The sequence below is a fragment of the Ostrea edulis genome, chromosome 8, assembly GCF_947568905.1.
Source record: "Ostrea edulis chromosome 8, xbOstEdul1.1, whole genome shotgun sequence".
In the NCBI taxonomy this organism is placed as follows: domain Eukaryota; kingdom Metazoa; phylum Mollusca; class Bivalvia; order Ostreida; family Ostreidae; genus Ostrea; species Ostrea edulis.
The window spans coordinates 30,981,408-31,007,106 of NC_079171.1; the positions used below are offsets into that span (position 1 = coordinate 30,981,408).

Genomic DNA, 25,699 nt, shown 5'->3' on the forward strand with positions numbered 1-25,699 from the left:
TTTCTATGACGGTCAGTTAAAAAAATGGCATTAATTAAATGTGTTATAACAAAACGTTGTCAATCGTTAATTAGTACTGTTCTTAATCATTACGACGCCTTGCTGGTCACTGCTGATTACATTCTATCTTAGATAAATGGAGTAACAAATCACCTTTTGCCCTTAGCATGTTCTGATAAATATAGTTATATAAGGAAATACCACTACTGTGGTATCTCGTCATCTGCCTACCGGAAACCCCAGAAGTCGATAAAATTTTACCCATCAAAGTCAAACAAGTAGGGTTTCCTCGGACAGACAGCAACACTTAATATGTAAAAAGCTTTATTTCACTGATAAACAACAACATTTAGGTCAAGATAAAGATGTACAACATTTCTGAAAACAATGCGAACCTTCTTCCTCGGTGAAAGTTAACAGCTGATGATTATCAAAATACACATGTTTCTTTCGTAAAATATTTCACAAAAATCTCGCACAAAGCGTGCAGCTATCTTATATATTCATCTGATTTGATCCATAAGATAGAAGAGATTTAAGAAATACATTTTACTTTTTGAAAATTCATGAGAGTATGAACTCCGACGCCTCATGCTATCATACTTCACGAAGCGAAAAAACCACAACTTCTGTCAGAATTCCCAGCTGGTAAAATAGACGCACTGCAAGTTGAGCGGAGCGCGCCTGGGCGTGACCAATAGCCGCAAAAGAAACAGCGGCAGCACTCCACCCCCGACCGTGTGCGATAGGGACTCGCAGGAGAACAGACATCAGAGAACCCGAATGATAACCTTTATTTCTTGTCTTTAAATGTCTGCGGAGTTAATAGAAGATTACAATAAAATGAATTTGTTGAGTTTTTATCTTCATTTGATGTTGTATGTTTGACAGAAACTAAAACTGATGATACGGATGTTCTTCAGATACCTGGTTTTTCAGTTTTTCTTAAGAATAGATGTAGACTATCAAAAGTTAGATCCGGTGGCATTGCTTTGCTGTTTAGAAATTCACTTGTGACAGTAATTAACACAAATTGTAAATATGTATCCTGGTTTAAAATGAACAAATCATTGTTTAATATTGATGAGGATATTTATTTCGGTGCTGTATACATCCCTCCTGTAAATCCTCATCTCCTGATTGTTATGTTGAGATTGAACACGAATTAATCAAGATAAGTAGAGAATGTACATAGGTATGTTTGATGGAGATTTCAACTCGAGAATTGGAATATTAAATGATTTTGAAGTGAATATTTTTTTAACAAATGAAAGGTGAAGATAACGAACAGTGATCAATCTCTTAACTCCTACAAGCAATACAAAATAGATAGTTGGGCAAACACGGACCCCTGGACACACCAGAGGTGGGATCAGGTGCCCAGGAGCAGCAAACATCCCCTGAGGACCGGTCACACCCGCCGTGAGCCCTATATCCCGCTCGGGTAAACGGAGTTATCCGCAGTCAAAATCAGAGTGCCAAGAACCGCTTAACAATCGGTATGTAACACGTCAGACAATATTTGACTCAATGATAAGTTGCATTGACGAACTAGATCGTTATAATGACCATAGAATTTGCGAAATGCTGACTTCAATCGAGACTGTTGAAAGCCTTGTACCATCAACTTGTTTGTCAGTAGCTTACCTCAATTTAAAAACTGACTATACGCAGAACAAGCTCTTGCATATCGAATCAGTTGAGATATAAACACCATATACAGGTGTTAATGTCATGCAATGTAATTCTGTTGAAATTGAAAATAATGATATTTTATCATTTTTTTTGACAATATCAATATCCCCGCAGTCAGAACAGTGCAGTATACTTCTGCTAATGGTTTTGGGTATAAATTGATAGATTGTTGTGTGAATAATAATCTATATATTGTTAATAGTCGTGTGGGTAATGATAAAGGTGTTGGGGCTTTTTACCTGTAAAAGCAGCACTGTGGAGTATGTGTTATCAAGAAGAGAATTGTTTAATATTTTAATGAAGTTTGATATTTTAGATTTTTGTGCTTTATTTTCAGATGTTCATAATCCTATTTCTTTTTGAATCTCTACAGTTCAGAATTTTACCACTTCTAAAAAAATGAACATCAAAGTACAGGTGAAAATCAGCCAAGTGTGAAATTGTGGTGCGCGGACAAAGAAGACGATTTTCGTAACATTATCGACGTTCAGGCAGTAAATAATATTGAAAGTTACTTGAATGAATTATCCACTAGGTCTAGTATTTGTAAAGTAGACATTGCCAAGGTAGCAAATGATATATGTAATGTGTATATGAACTCCGCCAGAGAAGTATTTTGAGTTACAAAAAATTTACAAACAATGAAAAATAAACCCTAGTTCAATAGAGAATGTAGAGCTGCAAGAAGAAAATTTCATTTAGCGAAACAACCTCATAATAGGTACACGACTTCAGAAAACAAAGACAATCTTAAAACCATGAGTAAAAACTACAAACATATAATGAATAGTTGTATAAAAATGATAAGTTTGAAATAGCACGTAATCTGTCTGAACTGCGCTCTACAAACTCTAAAGAATATTGGAAGATCTTAAATTCAGCAAATTTATCAAATAAAAATAAGAAATGCGCCGTCCATATTGACGAAATGTTCCAGTTTATGAGGGATCTTAATTTAGGTGATTCTAATAATGATTTAAAGGGGAATTTTGATAATTTTGATTTTGTTCCAAACGATGGAGATACCTCTGATGAGTTCCTTAACACTGTTTTTACTTACGACGAAATAGAAAAAGCTGCTAGAAAACTTGAGCACGGTAAAGCACCTGGTTATGATAATGTATTAAATGAACATATCTCATCAACTTTGTCAATATTTTACCTGTGTATAAAAAACTTTTTAATATTTAATTTTTGACAGTGGTTTTCTTCCAAATGAGTGATTACTTGGAGTTGTTAAACCTATATACATGTACAAAAATAAGGGTGAACCAACATCACCGGAAAATTACCGCCTTATTACTTTGTTAAGTTGTCTCGGTAAACTTTTCACATGCATTTTAAATAGTCGACTGGAGGCATACGCCAAGGAAGTTAATTTGATAAATGAAAATCAAGCTGGGTTTAGGAAAAACCATTCGACATTATACTATATTCTTTCTTTGCAATTTTTGTCACACACTCTAATGAGTTAAAAAAAAGAAATTATTTTGCGCATTTATTGATTTTGAATAAGCATTTGACACTGTATGAAGTGGTCTGTGGAACAAGTTAACTACAAACGGTATCAAGGGAAAATGTTTTACTAACATGTATATCAGAAATATAAAGGTAAAATATACAGAACTTTTAAGATAGACTTCGGACCAGAAAAATATTTAGAAAAAATGTCAAAAAAATTCAGAACTATTTTTCTTAAATTTCGCAACACAAATCACCGTTTTCCAGTAGAGACTGGCAGATGGATTGGTATTCCAGATAATGACAGATTTTGTGTTGTGTGTAAAGAATCGAAAATTGCAGGCAAATTCCATTATATATTAGAATGCAGTCCTTGTCAAATATTAGAAAAGAATACCTACACGGTAGGTATTACACAAGACCTAATGTAATTAAATTTCATGAAATTATGTAACCAGTAAGGTTAAAACACTTAAAAAACTCTGTATGTTTATCTAAAAAATCTATGAGTTAGTCTATCCTCCTTAATATATTTTGTAAATACTTTTTTTTATACAATTTAAAACAAAATTCTTCTGTGATATCCCATATTTCTAATAACTCGCCCACAAAGAAAGAAAATTTTCACCAGGATGTAATATTCCGTGCAATTCCTGTTTCTGATAATCAATACTCTGTACATAAATTATATATTCCGTAGATTATTTCTGATAAACAATATACATATAAACAATATTATGTACATAAATGATAATATGTACTTATCCCTAATATATGTACACATTAGAACAATGAACACATTTGGTAATCAATCAAAAATATAGAAACATACAGGTGTACAATGAGTATAAAATCTTTCCAAGATTTCCGGTAAAAATTTCGATTAGTCAACAGGAAAGTTCAAAACTTTTTTTTAATATGAAAAAAGTACCCGATTGCTTGACCCCCACCGTTCCCTATTTTTTTTTGGGGGGGGGGGGTGTTTTGTTTGATTGTTTGGTTGGGTTTTTTTTTTTTTGTTGTTGTTGTTGCGTAAAATGCTGTGTGAATAATCTTACCTCAACATTTTACGCATAATAAAACAATCTCTCCCCGCAGATGGACCGTGTAGCGTGTGACAGCGTGACGAGAATTTCATCGTCATCGAAAGCAAGTTTTTTGACTAGCCTAGATGGTCGAGCAGTCTAGTGCGTTGGTTATATGTTGGTTACATGCTGCTAGGAGATTTGGTTCCGCAGGTCGCGAGTTCAACCCCGGGTAGGGGCGGAAGTGGGTATCCAAGTAAATTGAAATTTGCTGTGCTTTATATATATATATATATATATATATATATATATATATATATATCACACACACACACACACACACACACACACACACACACACATATATATATATATATATATATATATATATATATATAAGCACAAAACCCAACAACATCCAGATCGGTAAAGTTGGCTACTAGTAACCAGCTACTAGTAACTGGCTACTTAAAAAGAGAAAAGTTGGCTACTAGTAGCCACCTACTTGAGCCAGGAAAAGTTAGCTACTAGTAGCCAGCTACTAAAAGTAAGAAAAGTTAGGTACTCGTAGCCAACTACTACAAAATATAAAAGTTATAATTAGTGATAGCCAGCTACCAGATAAAGGTTAATGAGCTTGAAAATTATTATCTATCAGATTTATTTCTAAAGAGGACGAGGAGTCGTATGAAATTTCATGGCATAACGTTGCAATGCAAAATACGAATAAACTTTTTCAACTGAGTGTTTACTTTAAAAATGATACGGATTTAATTTGATATACCATCCATTTTGAGATATCTGCTACTTTTACAATTTAATACGAGTGACCCTGAAATTTGAACATTTGTGTGAATACCGTAAGAAACTTTGTGTTTGTATTAGATATCTGACGAATTTACGACTATACATATGGCAAGAAGTGATAGATGGTGTTTTGATACGCCACGAATTTTCAGATATCGCTTTTTAGGAAATCAGTTACTTATACATTTTGATTATCGGTACAATGAAATTCCAAGATATGTGTGAATACCTTAAGGAACTCCGTGTTTATATTGTATATTTCACTAACTTACAACGATACGTGAGGCGAGTAGTGATATTGCGTATCGTGATAAATCACATAAAAAAAATCAGCTTCCAAAATCAAAGCATGGTGAAAATTTCGGGAAAACCAAATTGGAAAAAGTTCATTCAACCTTCAGACTACTTCAAGTACTTCAGACTGGGAGTTGAGCATTCTCATATGTCGCGAAAATTAGATGTATATCTAAAGAGTAGTAAGAATTTTTTCTGGTTCAATATGAATACCAGAACTACCTGTCGACTAATCCAGACGAATGTTTATCGATAAATCAAGCCCGTTGTGCGTTCGATGCTTCGCTAACAAACTCTACATATTAACCATACGTATAATATGAAATGATACTTTTAGTCAAAGCATGTGGCAGGAACTGACACACATCTCAAATATACCCAAACAGAAATCATAAGATGACGACAGATGTTCTATGGTTTGTCTGCAAAAAGTTAGAATGAAGACCTTCAAAGCAAATGTTAACATTGAGATAGGGGACTAACACTGAAAGTTAGCAACTCTGGCCGCCAATGCTGATTGTGTCTTCATCCTGAATGAGGCCAACTTCATCCAAGACATCGTCTTCCTCTTCTGCGTCCAGGTGCTCGTCTTCTTCCACTTCAACCAGGAACTCTTCCTTCTCCGAACAGCCAGTAATATTGTGAAAACAGACTGGTGTCTCGCTCCGACGGTTCTTGGAGGTAGGGTACGAGCTAATGTTCTCCTCGATCAGGGATAATGAATCTTCCGATGCTGTCTTCTGTCTCGTATTTCTTTGGTTCAAGACCAGCATTTCTTCTGATAGCAAACTTCCATCATAACAAGACATCGCTTCAGGGGATAGAAATTTTTCCACGCCATCTAAGCATGGATTGTTTGATGTTTTTCTAAGACCATTTGGTTCTTCAATGTGTTTAAAGATTGTTGCATTTGCAAAGTTGAACCGTGGAAACGAGGCTGCTGTTTTGTTTTGATGACCCATGGGTACATCTAAGTGACATTCTGCTATGGTAACTGCGGCCATACTGACGTATTCCTCTTGGATATTCTCATCATATGGAACAAACTCGGTCTCGTTCTCGTAGTCACTCTGGATTCCAGAATCCATTCGACTGTATTGTGCCTTGAATGCGTGCAAATTCCCCTGTGTATCGGTAATAGTACACCCATTGGAGGACCAGCTTTCTCGACACTCCACCGTGGTGTTATTGCGCAGAAAGTCTAGAAATAAATCCAATTCGCTGTCTATGATAAACCTTTTCCAATATTGAATTCGAGGTTGGATGCTAATTTTTGCAGTTTGTGATTCGATCACAACAAGTTGCCTCTGAAACTGCAACAGAGTCACATAATGTAGTTTCTTGTTTTTCAACAGGCGGCGTTCAAAATTTGAAAACGACCCCGGAGTCATCCAGATCACGAATATCGACAGCTCGGAATTTTTATCAACAAACTGTTCTCTTTTCTTGAACAGTTTGGACTCCACACTGATGTGTAGTCTGTTCCTGATGGAGGCCACAAGGCCCTGTGCGCGTTCTAAGTGATTGGTGTCGTGGATGATTGTGACAGAGGGACCTGCTATTGTAAAAAAAACAATATTCGTGTTACCATTGCAAATGCTACCCGGAAGTAGTAGTCGGAGCAAAAACTCGTTTCTACAAACTTTTCAACTAATTTTGACATTTCTTTGAACGTCACACTTGTTGTAATACGTACGAGATTTGTTTCTTGATTCTGACGTTGAACCTACAAAAATAACTGGACGTAAGTCAGACATCTACGACCAGACAAGGCTTAAAGGTCTCTCTCAAAACAAAACAAAAACCTTCCTTACCTCCTCTTTTGAATTTGACTACAGCAAAGATAGAAACCACGGCACCGAAAGCGATCCCAAGCACTGACAAAACACTAACGGAGACTTCCCATTCGTTTCCACTCCCCTGGGATCCACCAATGTCCTCATCGAAGATCCCATCCGTCCTACTGTTGTCCATGGGCAAACTGGAATGTTCGCTAGTGTCCAAAACTCCCATGACATTTGGCGTCTTGATATTTGGATCAATCAAATTTTCTTCAGCTATGCAATAAGACAACGGTACAAACAACTTGAATGCAAATACTTTAACCTCAATTAAAAAATAAGTACGGATCAATCTGTGTTGAAAATAAATCTTCGTGGGTTCGTTATAGTTCGTGGTAATCGTATTTCTTGTTCTTTATGACTGCACACTTTGCTTCATCAAAGATCAAAAAAACAGCTTTTGCCCCTTCGTCAGAAACACGTCGAAAATTATATTCCCATCAAATGAATAATGGCGCAAATATGTATCGTCTTAAAATCCTTGTGTAAAATGCTAGTCTATCCTATCAATAAAGTTCAACAACAGACGTTGGTTATTTATATATTCTAAACGTCTTCGTGAATTTTTCACTCATATGGAGAAGTCACCATTGCCGGTGAAGGGTTGTAAATTTTAAACCTATATTCGACGCTTAAGACATTTGAGCAGGGAGGGATTATCATTGTGTCACACCAGCTTTGACACAGGACCTGGGCTTTTGTGTTCTCATCCGAAGAATGTGACATTCTGTCGCCTCTAACGACAAGCAAGGGACCGGTAGCGGTAGCTCAGTGGTAGAGCGTTCGCTTCGTAACTGGGAGCTCGTGAGTTCAAACCCCGCTCGTGTCATGGCCCTGTCAAACCTTAGGTGTTAAAACAGGTAGTGATTGTTCCTTCGCCAAACAGTCGGCATTTAAAAGTGAGAATCATGGATCGTTTTGGATATGACCTTACAAACGGAGATCCTGTGTCGCGATAGGCTTTGGCATAATAAAGAACTATCACTGCTACGGCGCTGAGCCATAAGCATCAGTCTAAATTTGTGATACTTCATATACAGTTATTGACGCCTCAATATGAGTGAAAATTTCGCAATGGGACATAAAACATAATTACTCAACCACTAGCAAGTGATACTGAGGTCCTATTCTCACCCAGATCCCCACGGGACGCAACTGCAGAGGAACAATAAACCCGTAGTCAAGAGAGTAAACTAAGCAGCTAATCTACTTTCTCCTAATTTATTTGTTACTGCAAATTATCATTACTGCCGTTGTTCAGCCTGTGGTTGCCTGGTCTTTGGTATCCAGACAAAGCATACTTCCTGTTAGCTTCCACCTAAGCATGTATGAAAGGTGAAAATAAGGAACAGTGATCAATCTCAGAACTCCTACAAGCAATACAAAATAGAGAGTCGGGTAACACGGACCACTGGATATAGAAGAGGTTGGATAAGGTGCCTAGGAGGAGTAAGTATCCCCTATCGACCGGTCACTTCCGCCATGAGCCCTATATTTTGACTAAGTAAATTGAATTTGGCTTCGGGTAATTCAGTTTACCAAGAACGGCCTAACAATCGGTATGAAACACGTCAGGCAGCATTTGACCCAATGATAGGTTGTTTTGGCAAACTGGATCGTTATAATGACCATAGAATTTGCGAAATGCTGACTTTAAACGAGATTGTTGGAACCCCTGCACCATCAACTTGCTTGTATGTATCCAGCATGAACTTGCTTTTTATTATCATTATTTACATTACCATTATTGATTGATTGAATATTGTTTAACGTCCCTCTCGAGAATATTTCACTCATATGAATCGTGACATCACCACTACCGGTGGAGGGCTGCAAAATTTAGGACTATGCTCGGTGCTTACGTCCTTTGAGCAGGGAGGGATCTTTATCATGACACGAGACCTCGGTTTTTGCGGTCATCCGAAGGACCGCCCCATTTAGTCGCCTCTTACGATTGAGGATCTATTCTAACCCGGATCCCCACAGGACTCATTATTATTACGTTTGACAGTACTCTTACTTGTCTTGTGTATGAAACTGAATATTTCTGTCTCTGTGTTTTTGCAAGGAAAACAGTATCCATTACGTTTACATCGACACCTCTTGTTGTCGTTACTAAGATCATCAAAGGGTTCCACCTTCAAGAAATAAGTAAAACACAAACATCCCTTATTATGATGTATTAAACTCTGGGCTCAGACATTCATCACTTGTTATGGTAGTAAAGGTTTCGTTGTGATATGTTATTTATCACAGTGATGCACTTAATTTTTTTTTCCTTTACATATTTTTGAATATTGTTTTAAGATATACGAACGTTTATCCTGTACTCGCCTGGCTTCACACCTTTGAACTTTACATTAATCTTGAAAGAAGATGAAAACAAACATAAGTTTTCCATGTTGGAAAGACAAATGAGTTGAAAGAAATCAAGGTATTTTTTCAGTTTGATATGCTAACACAGTATAATAGCATGCATACACCTTAATAGGATCATTTACCACAGAACAACTAAAGCTGGTGACAGTTTCCATATTTTCTATTATAGATTTTCAATTATACGAGTTTCAGCATTTTTTAATTTCTGATGTCGCTAAATTTTATTTCAAAACGGAATGCACTCACCCAGGGTGAACGAGAAAACTCCATCACGGCATGTGTTGTCGAGCGATCACTTACACCATTTATTCTGGAAGTGACATTTCTGAGCTGAATATTATAGTATCGGATCCCAAAACTCTCTGGAGCTGGTTGAAACTGGACGTTAAGTAACTGATTATTCTCGTCCTTTATATAAAAGATGCTGGTGTTCCACAGAGAAGAGTTTTCAGTCGGGTATACTTTAATGAAATTGAAGACGAATTTCATATTCTATGTAATACATCGGCCGGTTACCTTTATAGTAACATTAGAAAAATTGCCCATGCCATAGATAGATCATTTCAAATGATCTTTTTGAAAAAAGCGAAAATAACAATAAGTGAACAACCTCATATATTTGATCAAGAATTGGATTCAAATACTCTATACAGATATGACAAGAAGAATGTAAAACTTATACCGTACCCATTTTGATGCACCAGATGCGCATTTCGAAAAATAATGTCTCTTCAGTGATGCTCAACCGAAATGTTTGAATTTCGAAATAACTATGAAGTTTTAGAGCTATTATAGCCAAAAACAGCGTGCAAAGAAAAGTAGAGTCAAATTCGTCTAAGGATAAGAGCTATGCATGAGGGATATAATCCTTAATTTTGAGATGAATTTCTAAATTTTATAACAGCAATTAAATATGCATCCGTATTTTCAAGCTAGTAACGAATTACTTAGCTACTGGGCTGTAGACACCCTCGGGGACTAACAGTCCACCAGCAGAGGCCTCGACCCAGAGGTCATAATGTAAAACTTATACGGTACCAATTTTGATGCACCAGATGCGCATTTCGACAAATAATGTCTCTTCAGTGATGCTCAACCGAAATGTTTGAAATCCAAATTAACAATGAAGTTTTAGAGCTATTATAGCAAAAACAGCGTGAAAAAAAAAGTGGAGTCAAATTCGTCATTCGCAAACTGCGAAAACACTACACGTGAAACATAGCATTTGATCTTAGTCATAAGGGAACAAGTTACAAAGGAACTGAATGCAATCATCATTTAAGTGCTACAGTGTATGAAACATTGATATAAAACACTTACCGCTTTTTGCTCCTGCCTGGATCAAATCCCTGGCGGGGCGTGAAGAGGATGATTTTGGAAGTGACCACACAGTAATGTTGGTGTACATATTCAACTTCAATGGAAAGGAAAATCCAGTCTAGGGAAAATGAACAATGGATATCATTCATATAAATATATAAGCACTAAGTTCCAACAACAGCCAATACCTAAAACAATTCTTAAAAGCACTAAAATGACGAACAATACGACCAACCAGATTGCCATTTTCGGGACGACCGGTCCCTTTGTCAGGACAAACGAGAAAGTTTACCTGATATTGCTAATAGTGTCAGGGAATAATAAAACAACAAAAAATACACTTAGCACTAAAAACTAATCTAAATCTAAAAATGTATTTACACTGCAAACTACATGGTGTTGGTTTTTGGCTTGCTAATCAGTGCGAAACGAATTAGAACACGTCCAAAGAGCTGATCCACATATATCCATGTATATACACCGAGTCTTACCTGCGCTTGCTTCCCGTCTGACGGAGTGACATTGTGTTTGGATCTCACCAGCAAATACCGCCAGCCTTTAACAGAATCCAGCCCCACCTCGAAAGCATGTCCTCCAGAAATCTGATCTGTAAAGATTCTGCACGTTTAACAAATCTACAAGTCATCCAATATTCAATATTGGGGATATGAATTAAAAAGGTCTGCATTAAAGTCACTTGCATTATATCTTAATTGACAATGAATTGACAATGAATTAAATTTCCTGCGTTTACTAACATTAAATGGTGTAAAATATGGATTTCATGGTCCCTGAAAATAAGACTACGGGAAGCCTCTGAACTTTCGTTGACAGGTCATTCCATAATCTAATGACAGAAGGGTAAAATATTCATATACGAACTCGTTCTGGCCTTAACCCGAAAAATTGAAAATGATAGGTTGCTACAACTTCGCAGTGAATAGGGAAATCGAGGAGGGATGCATAATTCTATAAAATTCATCAGATAGACAATCTTTGAAGATGAGATCAACTTATGATTTTTTTCTATCAGCTTATTCCATCCAATTTCTTATCTAATGCACATCATGAAGGCCCCTTCTTCCAGTATATATTCTTGCAGTAGATATTTGAATATCATTCAATAGTTGAGATTGACTTTCAGTAAAATTTACCAAACTCCAATATTGGTCGAATGAATGAAAACTAAATTCGGATCAAAGTGTCATGATTTTAATTTACATAAGGTATTTAAACGATTACAAGCCTTTTCGTGCATATTTAGCATGTGTTTCCCACCATGTATCATACTGAAAATGTAAACCAATGTGTTTATGTTGTGTACTACTGGGTCAGTGATATGGGTGATAAATGATTGATATTCCCTTCTTGTGAAATTGATATTCATTGGGAAGGGGCGTTAGAATCAACAGTTCATTTCTTTGCTCTTAGTTAATGTTTCCCCCCGATCACTAGTTAACGATATTTCATTCCCTACAGTAACAAACTGTGATGTGTCATCTGCATTACATTATTTACCACAAAAAGGGTACCAATATAGAACCTTGTGGAACTCGAAAATTTCAATTACTACTAACAAAATTAAAACCAACGAAGACTACTTTCTGCATTCTTTCAGACAAGTAATTTTCAATCCAAAGAAATTTCATGTCTTACTCATATAACAATCCATTATACCATACCCTATCGAATGATATAGATACATCAGAGAAAGCAAATCTAACATTTTACCTTTGTCTAAATTTGAAATGACTGTATCATATATTTCAAGTCCGTGTAATATTGATCTGTAGTTGACTTGAGTCACTTGTCTGGAATTTATATAATATCTTATTATCTATCATGAGATTATGCAGATATTTTTCAATTTATTTACATACTACAGCTGTTATAAGCATTGGTATGTACATACAAATATCAATATCATGTGGGCTGCATTGAACGGTTTAGCTGATGGTGTGTGTGTTGTATAGGCAATATTTCGAAGTTTTTCTGGGAGTGCAATCTTATCCAATCTACAAGGTTTATTCATAATTTGAGATCATAGATTACTTCTTGGCCAGTTATTGCAAAGTCTTTGTATCACGTGGTGGACCTAGTCCTTGCGAGGGTACATCTAGTTGATCATATCGTCTTGATGCATGTGTAAAGAATTGGTTTAATGCATTGGCATTATAAAACGGAGGAAAAAGTGTTTGCTCTGCTAGTCTCAGGCTGGTGGTTTATTTTTTTGAATCTTGGTCATTCATTATACAACCATCCCCTGTTTGCTTGGAAGTATTTTTATCTGTTCTAACATTTATTTACTGTAATCATATTTTATTTATGCGTAGTTAGTGGCATCCAGCAGAAAATACTCATATTTCAATCAGATCCAGACTTTGTTTTCTATTATCATTAAGTGTGTCAGTGATGAACCTTATCCGATTTACAGTGATATCTCTATACACCGTCATCCGATTTACAGTGTTACCTCTATACAACGTCATCTTATTTACAGTTAACACTATGGAATGTCAGTGACAGAATTATAAGTTACATATTACATGCACATCCAGACGTAATCATATATTATATGTTACATCAAAACATAATCATATTATATTACATGTAGATCCAGATGTAATTATATATTACATGTACATTCAGACATTATACAATTATTGCTGTTTTTGAGGTCAATACGATGATTTAGACCCTGAGGAGTACAATATTCACCGAGCCCGAAGGGCGAAGTGAATATTGTACTTCGAAGGTGGCTAAATCATCGTATTGACCTCAAAAACAGCAATAATTGTTTTATTATATGATTAAATGATTAAAAAAAACCTTCAAGATTGTTAATGTGACGACAGGAAAACAACCCTGCTGAAATCTTAGTCGAACCCAGTGAGAAACGCGGAATTTCATTGGACGGCAAAAATAAGTATAATCGATCGCGTCAAATTGGAAGTTCCCGACCTATTTTTGGTCCTATATGGAAAAAATAAGTCCTTATGTTTACCTGGAAGGTCACGTGCAGGTAAACATAACGTAGTATGATTTCTACATTGTTGGATCTCAGCCAATTAGAGAGCTAGGAATTATTCATATAATAAAATTCTATTTTACATGTTACATCAACACATAATCATATTATATTACACGCAGATCCAGATGTAATTGTATATTACATGTACATCCAGACTTATTGACGTGTTGCATTCAGACATAATTACCTGGGTCCAGTTGCAGTGGTTGGGATAAGCATGCACACAAAAGTCAGTGCAGTTTAAGTGACAGTTAAATTCAAGTTAACACTATATAAATGTTCAAGTTACAAACCAGTTAACTCTCAGTTAAATTTATCTAACCTTCATGCAACTGGGTCCTGTTTTATTCTGATTAAATGACATGTAACATACTGACTCAATTACCGCTTACTGGGTAAGGTCATCAATAAAAGCACGAACCCTTATATATTGACTCAATTTATCAGTGATTTAAGTTCTTAGTACAGTACAGTACCTGGATAAATGGTGATGTTCACATCAGAAAACGGTCCTCTGGGGCCGCGGTTCCTGTCAGTGGTCACTATGGTCAGGTTCGGAGTTCCCAGACCAACGCCATCACGTCTGTACAACGAAGGGTGCCGATCCGCAATGGATGTTTTTGTACAATCTACAAGAAATTATCCCACGATTACTGTAGAGATCGGAGAAATGCCGCGTCCATTATTCTCCGATATATACCCACTAATCCATAAACAGCGATACACATTAAACTTTCACCAGAAAAATAAATATTTGGGTGGAAGCTATAATATTTATTGAGACTATTAGACTTCGTGTATGGCGTAAAACAGCTGTTGAATGTAGATTTATTTTATAGCTTCTCCGCCACCTTGTCTGTCGTTTATACACTTTGTAATTTGCTTATATACAACAATAGAATCGATAACTAAGTTTAGAAAATTAATCAATGTATTCATAAATTATTAAATGATATTTTACCTTTAAAAAAAGAGGCCTATGGGCCACATTGCTTACCTGAGTCACCTTGGCCCATATTTAACAACTTCCCCATATATCTGCATGTAAAGCTTTCGATCCCCATTGTGGCCCCAACCTACCCTCTGGGGTCATGATCTGAACAAACTTGAATCTGCATTATGTAAGGAAGCGTTCATGTAAATGTAAGCTTTTCTGGGCCAGTGGTTCTTGAGAAGATTTTCCCTATATATTCACATGTAAAACTTTGATCCCCTATTGTGGCCCTAATCTACCCCCGGAGGTCATGGTTTAAAAGACTTGAATCTGTACTGTGTCATGAAGTTTTCATGTAAATTTCAGCTTTTCTGGTTAGTGGTTCTTGAGAAGAAGACTTTTTAATGACCTGATCCTATGTTTCATTTTTGTGATTATCTTTCTTTCTAAGGATTCTTTTTGCCAAGTTTGGTTGAAATTGGCCCAGTGGTTCTGGAGAAAATGTCGAAAATGTATTAAAAAAAAAAAAAAAAAAAAGACAGACAGACGGGCGGACTACATGCGACCAGAATAGCTCACTTGAGCTTTCAGTTCAGATGAGCTAAAATCAATCGCCAGAGATTGATAAACTTGATTACAAATAAACATGGCGTCGCTCTACCACGTGTGTGTTGTTGGACTGTATGTTCAGAGAAGATCAGACAATTACACTGCGTTGATACAAACCGTAGACATCACTCCCAACACTTGAAATATTTTTTTTCTCAAAATAGTCGACCCTACGATCTCAATTTTATCGTCAGCGAAAAACATCCGTGTCTGAAGTTGTCATTACGTTACGATGAAATTTTAAAATTTGTAGCTTTATAGGTAAACATCTGAGTCGTAGTATAAGTGAAATAAAGTTTTTGTTTTCCTGTATGTTCTGGGATAACCTCTAGGGGCGGATCTAGGAATTGCGGTTACGGGGGCGCCATTTTTGGAGGCAGAGTATCCGGGGCCGCCTTGAGGTTCCCAGTGGGTCCAGGGCGAAGCCATGGTGTGGGCCTAGAGGACGAAGCCCCTGGAAGCTTCTGGATTTTATAAGGCTTGAAATATGTCTCCTATTTAGTCATTTGTACTATTTTCTATCATTTTTGATAAGGTGAAATTAATAAAATGACGCAAATTTTACGGGGTTTTGGAAAAAATTAAGTTCTCACAATAAAGTAATGCAAGAAATCAAAAGATTTTGCAATTTTTTCTCTGGGAGTGGAAGAAATTATTGCTTCTTTTATCGTTTGATATATTTTTCTGAACAAGACACCACGGTTTACCTTAAATTTGAGAATTTTAGGGGGGGGGGGGGCGGCTGTACCCCCGCCTTAAATCCGCCACTGACCTCAATCATGTATCAATAACCACCGTTTTGATGTGATATGATGCTACTTGCAGGGGGTTAATTTAAATGGTGTATAAATTGCCGAAGCGTATGGGCATCTTTATGAAAATGACTTCAAAGGGGTTTTTCAAGAGGATTCATCATTAATCTATTATTTTTTTCACAATCCGGAAGACAAGCCCCTAAAGTCTAGCCAAGCGAGAACTGTTCACGTGAATGTCGTGCAAGAGAATTGAAGCACGCACAAACTTGCCAGATTGAAAAATGTCCGCGACCAATCTCTCACCAGAGGGCGTATTACGTATTAGTGGAGCGTAGCGGGAACGATAACTCTGGGTAGAGATTGGTCCCCGACCTATATAGTCTTTTTTAAAATCTTCTACTTTTTAAATAAACTATTGCGTATCATTTTTACCAATAGCTAAGAGACTGTATCCACATTTTATGTAAAAATGGAGTTGTTTTCCTTGTGTCTTTAATGAAGTTTTACAATCGACAGCTGACTTTTACAACCTAAAGGGGCCAACTCCAAATATGAAAAATTTGGGAGTGGTATTTGCAAAATTCAATAAGACTAAAGTACACGTAAGACTTTACGACATACAGTTGTATATTGTTTAATGTCCCTCTCGAGAATTTTTCACTCATATCGTGGGGGCATTACCGGTGAAGGGCTGCAAAATTTAGGCCTATGCTCGGCGCTTATGGCCTTTAATCAGGGAGTGGTGTTTATCGTGCCACACCTATTGTGACTCGGGTCCTCGGTTTTTGTGGTCTCATCCGAAGGACCCCCCCCCCCCCATTTAGTAGCCTCTTACGACATGCAACGGGTACAGAGGACCTATTCTAACCCGGATCCCCACGGGGTACGGCATTTAAGACAAGCACGTTGTCAAATGCTAATATCGGTAATGTACAGTAAACATATATATTGTATTCCCTGTGGGCGTTATGAGATTGATCACTGTTTATTATCTTCACCTTTCATGTGTATGTGTAATTCAAACTTGGAGTGTCATGAATTTGTTGGGAAAAGGGGAAACAATAAATCAAGAAAAACTGAGTTACCACACATATTGTTAATTTTACAGTGCACATTGATATACATGTAAACAATCAACACACTACGTATTGAGTGTTTTCACATTCAGACCTATAGAATTTCAAAAGAGAAAGGTACAAGGATTTTAGCAGTTTTTACAATTAGGGGGAACTATGACAAAATATATCTCGACAAGACTACCCCCTAACGTTTTGGTCCAATTTAGAGCTGCCGTCCAAAGGTATGCATATGTGGGAGGGATGTAATATATAGATTGACCAACTGGCAATGCATCAAATTCACTCATGGATGCCATCGTATTACATCCGAGATCTATGTCGAGTGCGCGAGGCATTCGAGGAGTTCCAATTCCGATTGCGGCGGTGTATTTAGAATTTGCTAAAGTGTTTACAATATTCTATTATTAAACATAATTGTCGGTTTTTTGGTGTTTTTACTGATGCAGTCTCTATATTTATATCGGTCCAATTTCTGTATAGTTGGAGTTGATCCCTTTAAATTGTAAAAGTCAGCCGTTGATTGTAAATATAAACCACTTCGTAAAACTCCATCGATAGGATCACAAGAAAGCCTTCAATGTCAAAATACTTCTGTTCTAAATGTTACCTACAAAATGCATGGGGTGGATCCCACTTCCCTGGGGGAAAATTTCCGGATCCGCTCCTATACTCTACATTTAGTGTAAAAGTGGTTATTTTCGCGTGGGGGAAATCTACACAAATTATGCGGTCACGTAATAAGCACTTATATTTCCCCTACGCACATAGTTGTGAATGTTTGCTATCACTTATAATTTAAATTATATTTAGTTACCGCGTATTTTTTCACGTAATGTTGGACGTGGGAAATTGCGTACTTAAGGAGGTATTTTAAATCGTAATAATGGCTGACTTCCTTTTAAAACATGGCTGAAAATATAAATATCAGAAATATTTGTAAATTCCTTCCCAATATCATTAACTAGCTGAGTAGCTCAGTAGGTTAGCACGTAGTCTGCTGAAATGTAGATCCCGGGTTCTAGCCCAGCAGGTATTTTAATTATTTTCAGATTGCTTTCTACTAAAATTGCATTTTTTCTACTAAATAAAGTAAATTTGAAAGTTTTCAATTTCAAAATATTGTTCCACATATCCTCCGCTATTCATCCACATTAAATTTCTTTGGTGTAGCATTCCTCCTTAACCCCCAGCGTAAATAACCACTTTTACAATCGCTGCGCTCCCCCTACTAATAGCCCTATCAACATACTGACGGTATGAATTAATGATGACAGCATTGTATGCCAAAGATTGGAAGCGGAGTTGTTTTCAAACGTTTTAGGCCAATCAGATTAAAGTGTTTTACGTAAAAGTATAACAAAATTGATTACAACAAATCTCTACAACAGCACAATACTGTGGAATCATTAGAATTCGTGGTGGCTCAATTTTCTTGGAATTCGTGGGTAACCCCACCCACGAATTTACATCCTCAACGAATAAAGACAACTATTTAACTTCCAGAGTTTTCTTTATTACAAATATATAAATCCACGACATTACGTCCCCACAAACCCGTAAAACTTCAGCAATCTACGAAAATTGGTCCCCACGAATTTAAATGATTCTACAGTACATAAGTGGTTAGCAAACAAAGAAATATAGAGATCTTTAAAATTCTAGTGTTACATGTAATTGGTAATTAATTTCTAACCATTACCTGCTGGATAATATGTGGCTAGGCAGCTCTTGCCTGACTGAAAGACAAAAATATATCATATGTAATATCAGTATTGGTCACAGCGCATTAATTTCCGAATAAGCACTTAATCGGATTTTAATCAATTATACTATAGGATTAAACAATCTTTTTGAAGAATGTATCGATGTGTAAACTCCGGACATTTTACTCACAATATGAATAGTAGTGCGAAGCACTTTTATGTTAATTTTGTGAGTAAAATGTCCGGAGTTCACACATCGATAAATTCTTCAAAAAGAATCTTTGATTCTTATAATTCCAATTCATTCACTTTATCAACAATTGCAAAATTTGAATAGTTTCCCCGCACTATGTTATTTGTTTTCAGGCGTGTGTGAATACATAGCGTTATGGAGTTAATTGGTGTATAAACTCTTGTTCAGCTTTATTTTTGTCCAATCAAAACAATTGTAATAAATAACATTGGAATTATTATAGTTTGATTTTATTAGAGATACGTCTTATTACTGTAGTAACTGTACCATTTTGATGCTCAAAATTAAGCACCTGTGAATAATTTTAGTTAATCGGATTTCAATAAATTATGCAATAATTTGATTAGAGTGTTTTATCATACTGTATGCTCAAAATAAAGCACCTGTGAATAATTTTGTAAATATTTACGAAAATCATGATCATGCCTTGTTGACGAATTCGTCATTTCAAGATCGCGGAAATAAGATTTCGCAAAAGGTGTCAATCTTACCACGGCACAATACAGTATATACAGGAATGATGGTGATTTAGGTTAACAGAATGTAAGAGTGTCTTAATAATTAATATTAATTAATAAATCAGTTACTTAAATTATTGTGAATATTTTACCAAACAGAGGGTGAATGAATTAGGGGTCTAATCTAGTGTCTAAAAAATCATGTTAAAGTTAAATTATTGTGTGACAAAGATTTCGACTTATTTTGTGTTATATTAGTTTCTTTAATTCGATATTAAGAGGTGGATGACGAATTACAATATTCCATAACGTGATGAACCTAACTACACTGACGATTTGAAGATTCACAATTCGGAATATGCCTGTATGGGCTATTTTTCGACTAGTGATCATTTGGGTGCTATGTCCTTGTACAAAAAATTCTACTCCCGGGATTGTTGAAATTTACAATTGTTGGTAAGCGGGCCACCTGCTCCTTCGAAATATTCATGGAGATTCAATTTAATATCAATAGCATTACAGAGGATGTTATCGAAGTGTTTTACACCTCAACAGTATACATCAAGTTTGCTCCCCGTCCCACCTGGAGTTAGAACGTCTACCTTGAGGGTCATGAAATTTATAAAAAATAAATAAATAAATTAAGAAAAAAGGCCTGTTCCTGCTCTACTTGACAATGCAATTAGTTTTTCTTACAGGTGTGCGGTTGTAGAAAAGAATATTGTTGATAATTGAACAATTTTTGGCAGTTTTTGTCCCGCCCTTATGGCCCCCTGGGGGTGCAGGGGTTCTGATTTATCAATTACGCCCCAGTTGTCCTAAAGATGCTTCATACCAAATTTGAAAAGAATTGGAATGGTAGCTATCAAGAAGTTAAAAATGTTCAATTATTAGCGCACGACGGACGACGGCGGACGCAGACCAATAGCAACAGGTCGTCTGTATCATCTTGTAAAAATAAAATTGAATTATGTTTTTTTTTCGACATCACGTGTGAATGTCACGGGTCCTCGGAGATGACCTTAAAAACAGATGGTCCGTGTCACAGTAGGTGTGGCACTGCTCAATGGCCATAAGCGCCGAGCATAGGCCTAAATTTGAAGCCCTTCACCGGTCTTGGTGACGTCTCCATATGAGTGAAAAATTCTCGAGTGAGACGTTAAGCAAGAAACATTCGATCAATCAATCTCTTCTGCTTATAGTGGTACGTAGTTAGAAATAAACGAACAAACTTTTCAAGCATAAAAGGAAGCAGACTGTATATTAATATTGATCTAAAGGGGCTTTAGCTGTCAGTTAGTCACCAAAACATGAATTCAATGAAAATTGCTCTATATTATATATTTCAGCACTAACACCAGTATTGGATTTTTTTAAACTTCAAAGCAGACACATGAATATGTAATTTTGGTGATTTAATAATCATTGTCATGCAAGACGATAATTCTTCCTTACTTATTTCTTTACACTAAAAGCGGTTATCTAATGTAGTTTTCTTGGGTTTCTCTAAGGAATTGTTTTGTAAAAAATATTTTTAATTAGTCATTAGTATGCATTCCTATGTCATTGACAAATTTTGAGAGAAAAAGGGTTGCCATCACTTTTACAGCTAACACCCTTTTAAACAAAAAAAACAAAAAACAAAAAAAACAAAAAGAAGCATGCCGTATATTGATTTAAAACATTAATGAGAAAACAAAATTTAACATTCTGACATCCGTTTAAAGTTGGAATCAATTCCGCATTATGGTGAAGTAACGAGTATAAAATTATCAAAACATTATCCGTTCCATTTTTCAACGAAACGAAACGTAAACAAGATCACGAGAATCTGAGCACACGTCAAGCATTTTGTACACAACATTTTGACACAAATTGATGTCTTTAAGAAGGAATAGCATGCTGGAGAAATTCGATATGGCTAAGAAAAAAGATATGGAGGCTTCTATAGGCAATGCCTGTTGTCCAGTCCAATTATGTCTTCAACATAATAAGATATTGTATGAATTAATTTTAAGTATATTCTATACAATTTTGAAATTGAAAACGTTCAAATTTATTTTATTTAGTCAAAAATGCAGCTTTAGTAGAAAAATCGGGGGGGGGGGTTAAACTGCGATTGACAGGTCATCACGTTAATCATTACGTTAAGCTACCCAGCTAAGCAATACAATTTAAAAGAAATATACAAATATAGTTGATATTCATATTGTCATTCATGTTTGAAAAGAAAGTCAGCCATTACCGGACGATGTAGTATACCGCCTTAACCACTTTAATTTCCGTAACCAATAGAAAAGCGGCGTGAGGAGGATGTGCGGAGTAACGTTTTCTGAGAACACTTCATAGTGGAGGGGTACCGGGAGGTGAGGGGTCCGAAAAACAGATCACGGAAATATGTTTTAAATACTGAATAATCAGAGAAATGTTGAAATTCACTGGAATCCGTAAATGGTGATGCTATGATGATTAAGTACTACACGTAGATACATCAATCTAGTAATATATATTTTTCAAATTTACAATTAACCCATGATTAGTTAATTTGTAATTTTCAATCACGTCTTCAAATTTCATAACAAATTTGTTTACATTTCGTTTATTTATCTATTTGCTACGTCCGAAGTCAGATCTGAATTGAAAATTATGCACATAGAACATATTTAATTTTCCGATCAAAGGCTCTCAAGAGGCAACATGAAAATACATACATATGTATACATCTAAACAAAGAAGTGATTACATAACACACGGTTAGATAGTGTCGCTATTGGAAATTGCATATTTTGCAGAAAATAAATTTCGGAGTTATATTTAGAATAGATGACTCTTCAGAAGACAATAAGTAAATGAGTTTTTTTTTTTCATCATTAAGTGTAGTAAAACTCTGTCCTGTTTTCTATAACATTAAAAAAAAAATGATAATAAAATAAAATAAAAAAAAAAAAAACATAAAAAAAAAACCCAAACAACAACAACAAAAACAAACAAACAAAAAATAAATAAATACAAATATGATTTCTTTGTCAAATGGATTTTTTCTTCAAAGCATTGAAACAAAATTTAAAAAAACCCGAAGGATCTATGAAGAATGTCAATTTCGATGTACTTTTAACTGTCTATATTTAGCTACATTTTCACAACGATTCTGATAAGTGATTGATAACTAAAACAAAAAATGTTGTCTACAGGAAATGATTATTTTCTGAGAAATTAAGGAGGAACGAGAAACGCTTAGTAGACATTTTCGGAGTAACACAGGCAATAAACATAGGTCAATATTAAAAAATCCCAATACTGTGACAGACTCATATTATACATGTATATTGTATAATATGATGGGTATATGTATGAAGAATCGGTTCATTGAATAAAATGCTTAGGCAAGGTAATGTAATTTAAACATGCAGTCAAGCATAAAAATTTGGTCACTTTCCCAGTGTAATGGCCTGGGGTATATAATTATATTTTGGCCAAATGTCCCTTGTGTCTTTTAATTTCATTGGAGTTTTAGTTTGTCTTATGTCATTGGATTGGTCTTGGAGATTTTCCCTCCAAGAGTTCTGTTCTTTGTGGTCAGTCTTTATTCAGTTTTTGAAGAAGAGAGTTGATTTCAGTAGATCTGACATATTTTGACAATTAGACATAGACCGACATTTTTCCTCTTGAATGGTAAGTTAATAATTTATTACTAATGCTAATCTATTCTATAATTCCTTTACTAAATGTTAAATCTGTAATTTTGCATAAAATTCCTTTTGTTGCCACATTCCTGGAATAAATGATCAGTGAAAGTGAGACTTATATAATGTAAATATCTGTGATAGTAATGTATATGATTCGTCTCACTGTGATATTATTTTAAAGTAAAAGTATGTTTTATGACTTACAAGATATTGTAGATATCATAATTAATTTATAGATCAGACCAGTTTGGTGTCATCTGTAAATATTGTTCACTCGAGCCTATTCCCATAGAATGGTATGCTCACTATATGGTTTTTATTTAATTCAATAATTAATAATGTTAATACATATTATAATGATAATTATTGTAAAGTTTTATGATGAAGTTAAAGTCTATAGGACTTGGGAGATTTAATATGTGATGTATACAGGTATAGAGTTATCTCCCTTGATATAGATCACCCATGTAATGCTATAATCGTATATTGGTTGTACATCAGTAATTATGTGAAATTATAGTATTCATGTTTTATATAGCATATTACTTAAAATTGTTAAACATTGTTGTTATAGGGTTTCATCATTGGACAATTCGTGCATTGGTAACTCCTGAATAAACGTCTTGTCGAGAACCCAAACAGGTGTTCCTGTTATTACTTAAGGGAAAGAGAAACCTGTTACAATACAATATAATATTCATCATCGATCAATACCGGGAAATAGCTACATGTATTTATATTTCAGCAGAATCAACAGAACTTCTGAATGCAATTATGTTATAGAATTTCGTTTTTATCGTTTGTAAGCAAAATGTCCTTGAAAAAGCGTGAAATTGACAAGTACTTAAGAAATCCTAGCATATCATCTCATAACAGAAACCCGTCTCAAGAGGGGGTCTGACGTCATAGGAGACTTGCTCTCTTCATACCTATTAACATTACGCAAGGCCGATGTTACAAGATAGCGAAAAAGGAAGTTAAAGTTTGCGTGAATCAGAGAACGCGCTTCAATGGTTAAAGGCGTTCGGACAGGGACTATACGAGTGAACGTAAGCGCTTCCAATCCTTGTGTGAAAACTTGTTGATTCGCATTGTGTTTTTCAACCGAGGGTGGGTGATGGTGTTAAACAGCGATGGACCGATATCCTGTAGTCGGTGAATGTATATATGTGACTTATCGCGTTGGTAACCAGCAAAAACAAGTGGTTCTTTGGTCAAGAAGAGATCCGTTCCCATGTGTACACACATAAATATTAAAATGTAATGACTTTGAATCCACGTTTTGTTTAATTTACGTTCAACATTTTTCTATAAAAAAAAAAAGATGTATCAGAAAAAAAGACAATTTTAGCAACGATCCTAGACACCTTATTCTACATGATGATATTTTCATACGTTTATTTATTTAAGTATTTAATAGATTTAATAAGTGGCTATTTTATTCCATACTTACAAGATAATTCAAGGAGGAATAACACACCGGAGAAATCTGATATGGATGGAAAACGAAGGATACGTAAAATAATACTTTGAAATCTTTTCTTTAGTTAAAAATGTAGTTTTAATAGAAAATAATCTAAAGAAAAAAATTAATTTCCTGCTAGATTACCATAGACTGAAGTATCCAGCTAGGCAATTCGATTGTTGTTGATATCTAATTATTTATCTATTTCGACATTATGACGATAGATTATTCCCCCTTAACAAGTTATTTGATATTTGTATCTTATATATTTACCAGTAATTACATCACAATTCCATAACTAGAGGTTACCCGTTTTTTTATCTATTTTTATTTTTTATTAGAACATTTTAAACAATATTTCAAGAAGTGGGAAATTCCATTAGTTAATCAGCAAATGATTAGTGACGGTTTTTTTTAAAAATATATCATTACATCTTACTAATGATTGTCCTCGAAACTTTTTTTAATAGAAGTAACCAGCCGCTAGCAGCGTTGTCACATGTAGTTCCTAGTACTTGTCGGCAGCGCTGGACTAACGGAACCAGCCCGTGACTACATGTATATACAATTATTTCAGTACTTACCGGGATCTCAACACATGGTTTCTCCTTTTGTTTACAGTTTTTCTGGTTTTGTCCCACACTGCTACTAATCCAAACAGCTATTAGAAAACCACGTGTGAGAATTGTCATCTCGTCGCACGTGCATCGAGTAATGAAAACAACGCATAATATGGGTCGAATTGTCAACTAGGCAGGTTTAAATAATCTGAAATCCGTAGCCATTTTTATCAAACAAAAGAATCTTTCAGTGAAAAGGAAGAGAACTGATGATACGGTGTATGGTAATACAATTAAACCCGATCTTTCGGAAAAGGCCGATCTCTCACCGGAAATTCAGGAGA

At 35.4% G+C, this 25,699-nt stretch overlaps 1 protein-coding gene and 1 long non-coding RNA gene across 3 annotated transcripts; one reads left to right on the top strand and one right to left on the bottom strand.

Annotated features, from left to right (window-relative positions):
• Positions 1-311: 311 nt before the first annotated feature.
• LOC125661523 (uncharacterized) lies at positions 312-25,699 on the bottom strand. 2 transcript variants are annotated; one of them, XM_048893561.2, is made up of 11 exons: positions 25,380-25,699; positions 18,930-18,966; positions 14,330-14,482; positions 11,314-11,429; positions 10,823-10,940; positions 9,749-9,963; positions 9,441-9,488; positions 9,144-9,261; positions 7,097-7,339; positions 6,979-7,008; positions 312-6,837 (listed from the first exon to the last, which is right to left on the bottom strand). In XM_048893561.2, the coding sequence occupies exons 1-11, from the start codon at positions 25,485-25,487 to the stop codon at positions 5,774-5,776; spliced, it is 2,250 nt and encodes a 749-aa protein (XP_048749518.2). In that variant the 5' UTR covers positions 25,488-25,699; the 3' UTR covers positions 312-5,773. The 2 variants fall into 2 exon arrangements, with proteins under 2 accessions (XP_048749518.2, XP_048749516.2); XM_048893559.2 differs by having other exon boundaries at positions 3,180-6,840.
• Positions 22,954-24,598, top strand: LOC130049555 (uncharacterized). The gene is made up of 2 exons (XR_008798098.1): positions 22,954-23,626; positions 23,905-24,598. It is a non-coding gene; the product is annotated as an uncharacterized LOC130049555 (long non-coding RNA).